At 43.0% G+C, this 14,295-nt stretch overlaps 1 protein-coding gene across 10 annotated transcripts in view; it reads right to left on the bottom strand.

Moving 5' to 3' along the window:
• PHLDB2 (pleckstrin homology like domain family B member 2) overlaps positions 1–14,295 on the bottom strand; it is a 73,881-nt gene that overhangs the window by 47,294 nt on the left and 12,292 nt on the right. For 9 of the 10 annotated variants that reach the window (XM_053386308.1, XM_053386303.1, XM_053386307.1 and 6 more), the window contains exons 2-3: positions 8,678–8,776; positions 3,227–4,563 (exon numbers count right to left, since the gene is read on the bottom strand). In XM_053386308.1, coding sequence (XP_053242283.1) covers positions 3,227–4,563; positions 8,678–8,762 — 1,422 coding nt within the window. In that variant the 5' untranslated portion in view covers positions 8,763–8,776. Of the gene's footprint in view, positions 1–3,226; positions 4,564–8,677; positions 8,777–10,989; positions 11,094–14,295 lie in introns of all 10 variants that reach the window. The other variant, XM_053386304.1, reaches the window with a different exon arrangement.

Genomic DNA, 14,295 nt, shown 5'->3' with positions numbered 1-14,295 from the left:
TGTGAGTAGCCCAAGGTCACCCAGCAGCTGCATGTGGAGGAGCAGGGAATAGAACCAGGTTCACCAGATTACAAGTCCACCGCTCTTAACCACTACACCACACTGGCTCTCAAAAGGAACTAGTCATGCTATGAAAATGGAAGGAACTTCGGTTTTTATGAGTTAAATCTATGTTTTATCTATGCTTGGTAAACAAAGGATCTATGCACAATTCCAGAAGCTGGAATTTTCTCTGCTTGCTAGTCATTTATCTGCCTCATTGGAAGTGGAACTCACAGGGGCCTAGTACTGCATTGGGGGTAAGTTGGATCAGGAATATAGAGCAGGAGAAAGAGTCAAACAATTCCTCCTCTGGTGCTGTAAAAGTAAAGGTAAAGGTACCCCTGACCGTTAGGTCTAGTCGCGGATGACTCTGGGGTTGCGGCGCTCATCTCCCTTTACTGGCCGAGGGAGCCGGCGTACAGCTTCTGGGTCATGTGGCCAGCAGGACTAAGCCGCTTCTGGCGAACCAGAGCAGCGCACGGAAATGCCGTTTACCTTCCCGCCAGAGCGATACCTATTTATCTACTTGCACTTTGATGTGCTTTCGAACTGCTAGGCAGGCAGGAGCTGGGACCAAACAACGGGAGCTCACCCCGTCACAGGAATTCGAACCACCAACTTTCTGATTGGCAAGCCCTAGGTTCTGTGGTTTAGACCACAGCACCACCCAGAAAGCCAGCAACCCCACACTGTCACTATCAAATAAACAGCCCTGAATTATATCCAGACGTTGGACATTTTATGTTCTTGCAGAGAAATCTTATACATACCAACTCAGAAGTATTTCCCATTTGCTTCAATGGGGCTTACTCCCACATAAATTGGACCTAAGATTGTAGCCTCAAAGTGAGACACTAATATTGCATATTATTTCATTGTTTTCCCTGAAGAGGCAGGGAATCCTCCATGGCATACTTACAAGGTTCCTGGAAATGTAACATCCCTACTTGTGCATTTGAATGAGTTCTCAAGAAAACAGAATAAATTATTGTGATCTGAGAATAATTAATGCTGAACACTTTTTTTTTTTAAGTAAGGAGGAGAAGATGCTAAAACTAGCTTCATATTTATCCACTGGAAATGGATCTAGATTGTTCTTTGCTTGATTCTCCACACACAGGGCAGAAACGCAGAGCGAGTCTGGCGTCACAGCTTGCCCTGTAACTAAGCACAACACCAAGAGGCTCCTTTGAAGGATAGTACAATTAAAGCTGCAGAACAGCTGACCTTTTGAAAAAAGCATTAAGCCAAGGATGGAAGGGGTCTGCCCGACAAATACACGCTTCCTTCCAGAGCTGTTATTGTTGGTTCTTAACGCCCTTCAAAGGTTTGAACACAAAGTCCTCAATCCCAGCCCTCTGAGTGGCCAACTTGAAAGACAATTACCCTTCTAGAATGCTAAAAATGGAAAACTAAATTAAGTGGGAGGAAATTCCTTCATATGTAAACACCGAGGCTCTTTCCACATGTCACAAACCAGCAGGCCGACATCCTATTACAGGATGAAAGCTGTTAAAAGGGAGAAGAAAGTGCTGCTGTAAGGGAAACAACAGCCAAACAAAATCAGAAACAAATATTTTGTCATTTTATCTTTATGATAAGTACTATTCCTCAAGCTTTCACAAGGGTATACCGATTCCTCCAAATCTCTCATTAAGAGATTTCTCTTTTTTGCTCTATATACTCACATCAGCACTGAAGTATCCTCTATCATGTGGGGCCACAGAGCACCTAGTATGACTCTCTAATGTCCCACTAGGCCTCTGAAACATGTTTCTCTGCACATTCCATCCTTCAAGCAGAACGCACTAGGAACAGGAACCACCAGAATACTTGCTGACTGTTGCAAACCAATGACAAGAGGCTTAGAGCCAGTGCAGAATGCACACACATTGTTAGATTTCTCATCACTTACGGGCTTGATGACTTACAGTTGCATGTATGAAGCCCACTGTTATTTGAGGTATTCTGTTTTCTATGGAATGGCTCGTTCACACATTCAAGTCACCACTTGATACTTACTGCAAGTCGTGCAGTGATTTACATGCATGTGTGAACTCTCCCTGGAAAAAAAGCGCTTTGAAGGTTAGTCCTGTGCTATCTCACCATTTTTAAAAACTGCCTGGCACAAGCTATGATGCCCCCAAATGGAAATATGCTCCGACTGAACAATCTATTTATTTATTTTCTTGCAATTACCGGTACATTCAGCCTTTCTTCTGATATAGAACCTGAGGCAGCGTACATTTGGTTCCCAGGTGGCCACCCACCCAGACCTGTTTAGCTTCAGCAGGTAAAAAGTAAAGGACCCCCTGACGGTTAAACCCAGTCAAAGGCGACTATGGGGTTGCGGCGCTCATCTCACTTTCAGGTGTTTGTCCACAGACAGCTTTCCAGGTCATGTGGCCAGTAGGACTAAACCGCTTCTGGCACAACAAAACACCTTGATGTAAGCCAGAGCACAAGGAAATGCCATTTACCTTTCCGCCACAGTGGTACCTATTTATCTACTTGCACTGGTGTGTTTTTGAATGGCTAGGTTGGCAGGAGCTGGGACAGAGCAACAGGAGCTCACCCCATCATGGGGATTTGAACCGTTGACCTTCTGATCAACAAGCCCAAGAGGCTCAGTGGTTTAGACCACAGTGCCACCCACAAGGTGGTGCCATCACATGCCTTCAGACCATACTCTGGTCTGCACGCTGTCACAAAATTTTCCAGTTTGCTCCCTTCGACAAAATGCACACAAGAATGCCTCCAAACAGCTTAGGCTGGAGACATGAGTTACTTACCCAGCCACCACAAAACAATGACATCAACTTTTTTTCTTTAAGTGCTGTATCCTTGCAGCCTATAATTTGTGGCTTTTAAGTATATGGTCATTTTGGCAGAACGCGCAGGATGAATGGCTGAAATTCCTATCAATTTCCTACATCATACATATGATTTCATTAGACCGCCCAGATTTCAAGGCAGGACACTACATGGCCAATTGACTTCAGAGGTTGACAGAGTAAACACTGTCTCACCCATGTACAAGGTCAGACACCCAAATCTGAAAACACAACAGCAGTGTGCGAGTGCGCGCGCGCACACACACACACACACAACTTAATAATTTTAACTTGGGCCAAGCCTTGGAAGCAGAACGTCTTGTTAAAAATTAACCAGAAAGTATCATTACCAGTCGTTCCATCTCCTGTTCTTTCAGCCTTTCTTCCCTCTGCCTCCTGTGGTAATCCATGAGGTCATCCCTTCCGGAAACAGAACTAATGCTATTCTTTCGCTCCCGGACGGAAGGGGTCTGCCTGAGGCTTTCCAGCTCCATTTCCTCGAACTCCATGGAACTGCTGGAAACTTTCCTTCTGATAGGGAACGCTCTCTCGGGATCCACAGGGGTGAAAGAATTGATCGGGCTGGTCCCTGAGAGTCCAAGTCTGTCAAAGTCGTCGGGCGCGTACGGAGAAGAAGGAGCCAGGAGCATTTTCCGAGCTATGCGGGGGCTGGCAGGAACACTGAGAGTTGAACTCACATAGGAATTGGTTTCAGATGCAAAGTTCGCATGCGGCAAAACCCCTGAGGTGTAGGAAGAAAAGTTAAGGTAATTGTCAGCATCCAGTATACTCTGAGGTAGAAGATCTTTTTCCACAATCTTTTTTCTTTTGGTGTTCCCAAGGGAGCTCCTTGGGGGTAAACTTAGCGGCACCAGCTGGCTTTCTGACGATTTGTAAAGCCTGGGTAACGAACGGCTATAAACTCCCATATGGCTCAGGGAGCCTCCAGAATACTTCCTGGTTCTAGACCCCAACATGTCCACGGTTGGGTCCTTCTGTTTAGCTGATCTGGTCTGAAGTGAAAGGAGATCTTGAATGTTCATCCTCCTGCCTTGCTTTGGGCTGGAGGGCATACTAGCGGCTCCTGAGCATCCGAGTGGCGAAAGAATTATCTCATTCCCTGAGCTTCCATTCCACATGGCAAGAAGAGACGCAGCGTTTTTCCGCCCATCTAGCACTCCTGGGAAGTAGACGTTATCGTAAGATTTATTCTTCTGACTATACTTTGAGTAGGGAAACTTATCCAGATGTCCAAACTGTTTCTCATTTTCTCTGGCAACGTAAATATCAAAGTCTCTCTTCCCTAGGCTGTACCCACTTAAGGATGGAGACGTGCCTGAAATGGAGCCCAGATGTTTCCCAGAGATGTTCTTTTCTGAAAGGTAAGAGCTCTCACAAGCCAATGGCTTGCTTCCTTGGAGCTTGGAAACAGACGGCATACTCTTAACGCTAGACGCAGGGCTGGATTTGGGTGGCAGCGGCTGTGAGAGTGTTAAGTAAGAACCGGCACAATCACCGTTTGCCTTGAACCTCAGACTCTGCGAATTCTTTTTCTGGTTAAGCCTGTCCATTATATCCTGGAGATCATTTTCAAGGGAATTCATCACTCCCTCCTTTCCTAAATTGGGATTTTGTAATTCCACCTGGTTTTGCACGTGACCATACTCTTCCATCATTTTACTGGCATCTGAAAGAGGGAGGAAGAGAAGGAAAAGAAAAAAGTTTCAGCAAGTGAATTATTTGGCATTAAACCTGCAATCAGATTACAATTCATGTGCAGAAACTCACATCGCATGAAATCCATAATGCCTTTCTAGTAAATATGGTCATATAATCCAATAATGATTGTTACTTTCAGGAAATGTGTTCCAAAATACTTTATAAAAATTCGGGGAGGTTTCAAATAACCATCTTGTAAGAAAAATCAAGGTGGAGAAGAGGGTTATCTCAATGTAGTGGAAGCAATAACTACACCAGACTTGCCCAGCATGTGTTTCTACCAAATCAGCAATGTACAATGACCCACCAGGGACCCACCTGTTTTAGCTGCCTGCCTGCCTGCCTGCCTGCCTAAATGGGGTACAAGGGCTGGATGGTTAAAGATCTGACTGGCTACTGTATATGGGTGGTAAGTTTCATTAGGCTTTGCTGGGTCACAGGTACCATTGGCCTGTCTAAATCTTCCAGATTACCCAGAATTTCTTTGGTGATCAGACCACATTATTAAATTTATTACATTCATATTCCACTTTTCCTCCAAAAAGCAAAAGGGAGCGTGCATGGGTTCTTCCAGCTTCCATTTTATCCTCACAACACCCCTGAAAAGGAGGTCAGATTGAGAAAAAGTGACTGGTCCAGCAAGCTTCCTGGCCGAGGTGAGATTTGAACCCTTGTCTTCCAGGTTTTAATCCAACACTCTAATCACTTTATACCCTCCCCTAGTGAGGTCCCTCATCTTGCTGAGATAGCGGAATTATATGGGATTACTGGCAAAGGTCATAGTAGCATGATTGGCAATCTATGCTGTTCCTTTTCCAAAGCTCTCTGGATTCAGCTGGCAGTTTTAGTAAGCTGGCAAACTGACTTCGAACAAAAACTCATGTTTTATAATATGAATACAGTTCCAATCAAAACACTATCATGGAGAAATATTTTATTTTGCACCTGCCTGCCAAGAAGCACAATCCAGCCTGAAGTCTCCCAAGTTTCTCATACTTAATGGGATGTCATTTCTAATAAACGGTACAATAGGAACTACGTAGTGCAATCCTGCCTTTATCAGGGATGCCAGCAGCTAGTTCTCGAAAAACACAGAATTAGTTATGCCTGAGAAGGGTTAGAATCCCAGACAATTCTAGGAGACACATTAGGCTAAGACTAAGATCCTAAGTACATTTACCTGGGCAGGAGTCTCATGTCTAGAATCCTGATGGAAGCCATGAGATTAATTTTAAAATATAGGGCTCTTTCCAACTAAATCCACACAGGGATTGAATTCCCCTCCCTCTCTTCCCCCATCACACCACCCCCAAATCTGCTTGGATGTATGTGTGGAAAAACTCACAGCAGATTTGATGGACACACATCTTGGTTTTAAATGTGCTGTGTGAGGAGGCAACAGGCTTAGATTAGGTGCTTTGCACATTTCAGATGCATCTAGGACTGCCTCAAAGTACTGCAGGGACAAATATGCATACAGTGGTAACTTGGTTCTCAAACACCTTGGTACGCAAACAACTTGGAACCCAAACACTGCAAACCCGGAAGTAAGTGTTCCAGTTTGTGAACTTTTTTCGGAAGCCAAACATGCTCCATTTTGAGTGCCACACTTCCTTTTTGAGTACCACACTTCTGTTTTGAGTGTTAAGCTGAGGTCTGTCTGTTCTTGCTATTTATTTTGAGCTTTTGTTTTTGCGGCTCTTTTTTGTTTGTTTTTGTGACTGTGTGGAACCCAGTTCAGCTACTGATTGATTGATTGTGCGTCTGCAGTACATTGTTTATTGTTTCCATTTTATGAATCAATGGTCTCCTTAGATAGTAAAATTCATGTTAAATTGATGTTTTAGGGGTTGTTTTTAAAAGTCTGGAATGGATTAATCCATTTTGCATTACTGTCTATGGGAAAGTGTGCCTTGGTTTTGGAACGCTTTGGTTTTGGAACGGACTTCCTGAACGGTTAAAGTTTGAGAACCAAGGTACCACTGTATACGATTTTACATATTTTGAATATATATTTTAAAATTCCTATTCCCCAGGTCTCTGTCTCCATCAATAGCAAAAGCAGACAGGTTCCTTGGTATATGAAGTTTCTGTATAAACATAGCTGAAGCTTATTACTTTTTTTTTAACCTAATAAACAACCTAAAACTGATCTCCAGTTCGGTTTGTATAAAATTTCTTTGTTTCTCTTTATTTCTGTTTTCCAAATATAAAGGAACCTGTTTGTTTTGCCTAAGCATGGCCTGTAATCTTAGATGGAAGGACCCAGGTTTTCAAGTTAACAAAACACACAGCATTTTCCCCTGAACCCCTGAAAGTTTTTGTCAAACACAGTTTAGATTTATCAGTGGTGATACAAAAGACTATCCATCTGTGAAAGGGAGTCAAAGCACATGGAAAAATTTATTCATTGGCAAGTATCTTCCATTACTCCACCCAACACGCACAAGAACAATTTCATTCAACTGCTAGAGTTATTATGTGCAGCTTCACATACCAGCCACCTAAGGACTGGAGCCTGGATGTTTAATATCCCAGCAATCCACAACCAGATGCCCATTGCCTAAGAAAGTTTCTGCTACTTCCCTTCTTGACCAACCGCAGACTTAACTTTGACAAACATGCCAGCAAACCCATAAGGATCTGGAAAATTGCCCTGAAATGGAAAACTCTCCCACTTAACCTCAAATGTGGTAGATGGTAAAATATATGTTCAGAAAAGCACATCATTTGTTCCAGAGCTGAACTAAGGTAGCCAAAGCAGGTTTATGGGACTGAGATTTGGTTCCAGCTGAACACTATGGATTTTTCAAGACGATTTAGGAACACAGAAAGTTAATGCAATATTTCCTGTTAATAAGTGCACATTTCTCCTTACCACACTGATCACATATCCGCATTTATTTTTAAATTTAGACTCCATTTAAGCTGTTTCTGATATGGAGTTCCCTGCTGAAGTATGACTTCTGAGATGGTTTTATTGGCACTCCCAACGTAGCACAGATAAAACAGTTTGTTTTCATAGGTGCAAGAAGAACCTTTTCCAGCTGAAGGTCAGCCAGAGTTGAAATTGATTAGCTTTCATTACAGAGTGCCTGTCTCATCTGTATAGGCTGGATTTGCTAGTTAAAGCTATACGGATACATTGTCTTTTTCCTACTTGTCCAGTTTCTTAAAATAGGTAGCTAATTGGGAGACTCAGCATTATTGAACAGAAAGACTAACCAAATGAAGCTTGTTTTCCTATAGCAGACCACAGTTGCATACGTGAGGTTGCAATACTAAACACATCTACTGAGGAATAAGCCTCACAGAGTATACAGGACTCACTTTTGAAAAAGCATGTGCAGGTTTATTTTGTGAATTACTGAAGTAACCTGAAGAAGAAGAAGAAGAAGAAGAAGAAGAAGAAGAAGAAGAAGAGGAGGAAGAAGAATTTATTATTTCTACCCCGCTCATCTGGCTGGTTTTCCCCAGCCACTATGGGCGGCTCGCAAGAGAATATTAAAACATCAAACATTAAAAACTTCCCTAAAGAGGGCTGCCTTCAGATGTCTTCTAAAAATCAGATAGTTGTTTATTTCCTTGACATCAGATGGGAGGGTGTTCCACAGGGCGGGTGCCACCACCGAGAAGGCCTTCTGCCTGGTTCCCTGCAACCTCATTTCTCGTAGGGAGGGAACCACCAGAAGGCTCTCGGAGCTGGACCTCAGTGTCTAGGCTGAATTATGGGGGTGGAGACAGAACTGTACAGCAGAGTTGGGCATCAACATTTAAATAGTACCAGAACCATTAAATGTTATGACCAGGGTGGGAAACATTTTGGTCACAGAAGCATATGCCAGCGGCAGGTGGGTCTGAAGCCAAAACTGAGCTTGGCTAGAGTCTGAAGTGTACATCAATTCATTTCCACTCACACATAAGCACATCTCACTCATCCTCCCATTCTCTCTCTTTCTCTCTGACTCTCACATTCAAAAAACATGGGTACACACACTGCCAAAAAAGAACCCATTCACTGCAGCGCTTCCTCCCCTGAGTTAAGTAAACATCCCTCTAAATATAAATGACACAACTCATACCTGTCCCAAGATTCTGGTAAGTGAGATTATTTCTATCTGACATCATATCATTTGCCAGAAGGAGCAGGCGGTCAGGCTGAGCCATGTAAATATTGACACCTGTAAATAAAACAAAGAGTGTTACTTTAATAAACCGATCATTGTAACGGTCACAAATGCTTTGAAAACATAAACTGATTTACTTATTGAAGCATTATACCTGCCATTTGAAACTAAGCAGATCTGCAGCACAACTGATAAGCGTAAAATCCCAAAACAAGTTACAAATAAAAAATCTGAGTAAGACAGAAACAGAAGCTGGGAGTGGGCTGGGGACAGAACAGAAAGAAAGAGACCCCAAAGCAACAGCCAAATCAAGAAAAAGATTAGCTCTGTGGGGTCAAAGGATAAACACACGCCCTGGACAGACATTTCACTGATATGTGTCAAAGATTTTAACATTCAAACAATGTCCTCCAAAGTACCCCATTCTTTCCAATCTGCATTCAGAGGACACATATGTGTCACCAGTCACATTCATGATGATAGAAAGAGTCAATCCACATAGTCATTCCTCTTGCATATGCTGTTTGGTCCCCTTCAGTGACATAAAAGGAGGGGCTCTGACCTGGGGCTCTTAGAAGCTGTCAGCATGTGACAGTGGCCACACCCAAGCTGGTGCCAAACCAACTGCTGTGCTTTCCTTTGGACCACATCAGTGAGTCCGAGAGGAGGGGATCCTGTCATTTGGGCAGCCCAGGACTTCCATACACAGGTCTGTGCATCCAGGGAGGTCACTTCGGTGCTGCTAACACAGCAGTTTGACTTCACCCCCAGAAGCACCCTCCATTGTCTCTAGAAGAAGAAGAAGAAGAGTTTGGATTTGATATCCCGCTTTATCACTACCCGAAGGAGTCTCAAAGCGGCTAACATTCTCCTTTCCCTTCCTCCCCCACAACAAACACTCTGTGAGGTGAGTGGGGCTGAGAGACTTCAGAGAAGTGTGACTGGCCCAAGGTAACCCAGTAGCTGCATGTGGAGGAGCGGGGAATCGAACCCAGTTCACCAGATTACGAGTCTACCGCTCTTAACCACTACAGCACACTGGCTCTCGACAGATGGATGCCAACAATGCATCCATCAGAGACAGATGGATGCCAACAATGCTTTCTACTCAGTTATACCAGGGGTGGGGAACCTCAGGCTGAGGGGCCAAAAGCAGCCCTCCAAGGTCTTTCTCTCTCACACACCCTTGAAATTCTTCTCAGGCCACATTCCTACCTCCAGACCAGAACTAGCTCTGTTTTCCACTGAATTGTTTTTGTCTGGTAGAAATGTGTCTTTGAACTATGATAATACTTGCCTGGATGGAGGCTAGAGAGGGGTGTGCAACCTCTTTTTTTTTTTTTTAACTAACTAACTAACTTCCTTGGACATTTTTAAGCAGAGGTTGGATGGTCAACTGTCATGGATGCTTTAGCTGAGATTCCTGGACTAAATGACTTTTGGATCCCTTCCAACTCTAAGATTCTATGACCCTATGTTTTGCAGAAACTAGGCAACTGTAGAAAGGTAAAAGTTGTTTGCACTGCTCTGCTCCCTTTTTCCTCTGGCCCTCCTACCCTTGGCATGTGGACCTCGGGTGACTGAAGAAGAGTTTGGATTTGATATCCCGCTTTATCACTACCCTAAGGAGTCTCAAAGTGGCTAACATTCTCCTTTCCCTTCCTGCACCACAACAAACACTGTGAGGTGAGTGAGGCTGAGAGACTTCAGAGAAGTGTGACTAGCCCAAGGTCACCCAGCAGCTGCATGTGGAGGAGCGGGGAAGCGAACCCGGTTCATCAGATTACGAGTCCACCGCTCTTAACCACAACACCACACTGGCTCCAAAAGGGAATGTGGTTCTCAGACACAACTCATGTAGCTACTGCCTAAGCACGTTTTCCACCAAAGATCATTAAGTGATCTCTTTTTTAACATATATTTATTCACGTTTAGTCTGCCCCATCCAAAAGGCACACAGGAGATAACTTCTTTAAAACTGACACAAATAAGGTAATTTGTACTTCATCATTAAGCAGAAGAGTGGGAAGAAAATATTTATTAAAATCAGAAAGGATCATAATGAGGAAGAGCTCATTTATTTTCTTCACTGCGTTTCGCTGGCATACCACACACAGGCAAGCTATTTGAGGACATGCATAAAAAATATTTTGATCTCGGCAAGCAGCCTTGTATGCAGGTTCTTAAGACATGGATGTTTGAAGAACATTCAAGAAAGATCAAAGGTGCCGCACAAATATTATTGGTATAAGAAAATGGGAACGAACTTTAATTCCAACGGCTCTGCCTTCACAAACAATCTTCCATCAAAATGAAGCCATGAGCCAAGTTGTCGAAAACACAGTGGGAGAATGATTCACTTTTGAAGCGTCTAAGGAAATAATACCAAAAGAAAAGAAAAGAAAGATATTTTTTTAAAAATCCAAGCTTACAGTTTCTATTGCCTTCTATGAGCAAAAATAAATAAATAAAATATATAAATAAATAAAATAAATAAAATAAATAAAATATTTTAACCCACAAGCGAGCAGTAAAGGGTTTAGAAACAGCAAGTAACTTTCTGGATAAACCCTGAAGGTTTAACATTTGTTTTTGCTTTTCATATATATACCTTGGATCCCGAATGCCCTGGAACTTGGACATTTTGGCTCCTGAATGCCACAAACTCGGAAATGATGGTTCAGTTTGTAAATGTTATTTTGGAAGCCGAACGTCTGATGAGGCTTCTGCAGCTTCCGATTGGCTGCAGCCAATCAGAAGTGGCGCTTTGGTTTCCGAACGTTTTGGAAGTCGAACGGACTTCTGGAACTGATTCTGTTTGACTTCCAAGGTACGACTGTATTATGCTTGCTATAGAGAGCTGATAGGTGAGAAAAATCTGGTAGAAGGTTAATACGGTGATATCTTGAGTTACATACACTTCAGGTTACAGACGCTTCAGGTTACAGACTCCGCTAACCCAGAAATAGTGCTTCAGGTTAAGAACTTTGCTTCAGGATGAGAACAGAAATTGTGCTCCGGCGTCATGGCAGCAGCAGGAGGCCCCATTACTTAAAGTGGTGCTTCAGGTTAAGAACAATTTCAGGTTAAGAACAGGCCTCCAGAACAAATTAAGTTCTTAACCTGAGGTACTACTGTATAGGGAAGTGCCATAACTCAAGATCCCAGATTCATCAGTTTCCTTGTCTGAAACCCTGAATAGCTGCTACAAGTCAGGGTAGACCATGGATTGAGCTGCATGGACTGAAGGCCTAGCTCTCTATAAGGTAATATCAAGTTCTTGTGTTCTTATTTAGGAATCTCAAAATGTGGCATGCAAAAATAGGGAGTTTAGGGTCAGACAAGTAAGCCAATGAGGCCCAATGGAACTGTTTCCAGTATGAAAGCTTCAGTGGAACGCTCTCCACCCGCTAAAAAGGGGGGTGGTGGTCACTGAGCACTAGAAATAAATGGACCCATTAAAGTCCAGTGTGCCTCTTCCTGCTTCTGTGCAGATTTCTAATGGCATATGCTTAAAATACGTAGGGAAACACAAAAGCAAAAATTGTTTTTTAAAAATAAAATAAATATACATAAGGTGGCCAAAGGACTGCAGTGGTGCCCCCCTCTCTCTACCTTTTTGAAAAGGTATTTCAAAATACCTTCAGCTAAGTTTTTTCTTAAGAGTTGACTCACTGAAATCAATGTATCTAACTTAGTCATGTTCATTAATTTCATTGCATCTACACCGAATAATACTGAATACCACACAATGGCCAACTTGGGGAGTTCCTTCCACCTTCCACCCTTCCACTTCCACAGAGTGACAGGACTTGATAATTGTGTCATTGCTCTTAGGCAGAAATGTCCCCCCATCACTCCTGTGGTCTTCAAGTATGTCCTCTCAGTCTTCTCTTAGCCCACTAAACGTACCCAACTCTCTCAACCGTTCCTCATAAGGCTTAGTTTCCAAACCCTTGATCATCTTGGTCACCCTCTTCTGAACACATTCCAGCTTGTCAATAGATTTGTGGAACATTTTATTATCCTTTTTTTGTTTTGTTTTAGCTCCTGCTGGTAACATTTTCTGTTTAAATCATTTCATGTGTTACTCTTGAAACATTTTATTATGAAAAAAATAAAGAAATATTGCTGAAAACAGGCAAGATATCAAATGTTACTCATCCCTCTGTTAAAAATGCAGGATCTTATTTTGTATAGCATTTATTGTTGGATATTTCTCCAAATGGAGCCCTCTAAAAATCAAATGCAGAAAACTCCATACAACGGTTTTATTATTTGTACTCTCTTGCCATTTTGTATCAATGTTTCCTCTGACTGACAAGGTTCTCTCCACAAAATACTCTTAAAAAAAAAAAAATTAAAAAATCGCTTCTGCACCAGTTTACCTCACAGAATTTGACAGCTTTCTACCCTAACATTTTCATCTGAGAGGGAAAAGGACAATCATCATTATATTTGGACAAGTATGCTAACATGCTGAGTAAACCAAAATCATTCCAATCACATAATAAATTAACTGTGCATGAGATGAGGGAAAAAAGAAGACTTAATACGTCATGTCTAAAAATCGGAAGGTAAATGTACAATGTAGAAAATCTGTGAAGTAGTTTAGCTTCACTAAGAATTTGTCTGAAAGAAAAAGCAGCTGCTTAGGGCACATTTCGACAAGTGGCAGCAGAACTTAGCAGCCCATCAACTCACACAGCTCAGGGGCAGGCAAATTGATGCACCATTCCAGAGCAGGCTCAAGAACTGGACCCACACTGGGCCTATGCAGTCATGTGATCCTGGGCCAACACAGCCTCTCTCTGCCTGGGAATGCCCTCTGTCAGGGCCACCAGCAGCAGCTGTTTCATGAATGCCAAGGACTGTCCTGGATTAATGTTAACTCCTTTATTTTGTGAAACTGATTATACAGCAGCCCTAGCAAAACGCACTAATGCAGACCTTACTTGTGCTTCAGTCCTAGTTTGACTTCCCACGCCGTGCCGTATAAGACACTGCCTGTCTGTTCAGGACCACATTTCACCACATCTGTGAGATGCCACCCACGACACTTCTACCTGCCACAGCAATGCAGAATAGAGAGCTCCACACAAACAGAGTCGTAGGCAGACACCAACGGGAGTGTAAAGCCGGGTCTGGATTGCAGTATCAGATCAACACTAGCTTTTAACCTGAATTTAAAGTCTCATTAAAGGTATGTTGTTGATGTTTAGTCGTGTCCAACTCTTCATGACCCCATGGACCAGGGCATGCCAGCCACTCCTGTCTTCCACTGCCTCCCGCAGTTTGGTCAAACTCATATTGGTAGCTTCAAGAACACTGTCCAACCATCTTGTCCTCTGTCGTCCCCTTCTCCTTGTGCCCTCCATCTTTCCCAGCATCAGGGTCTTTTCCAGGGAGTCTTCTCTTCTCATGAGGAGGCTAAAGTACTGGACCCTCAGCTTCAGGATCTGTCCTTCCAATGAGCACTCAGGGCCGATTTCCTTAAGAATGGATAGGTTTGATCTTCTTGCAGTCCATGGGACTCTCAAGAGTCTCCTCCAGCACCATAATTCAAGGTTTAG

The sequence above is a fragment of the Podarcis raffonei genome, chromosome 4 (genome assembly GCF_027172205.1).
Source record: "Podarcis raffonei isolate rPodRaf1 chromosome 4, rPodRaf1.pri, whole genome shotgun sequence".
Taxonomy (NCBI): Eukaryota; Metazoa; Chordata; class Lepidosauria; order Squamata; family Lacertidae; genus Podarcis; species Podarcis raffonei.
This window is presented reverse-complemented; position numbering and strand designations above follow the sequence as displayed.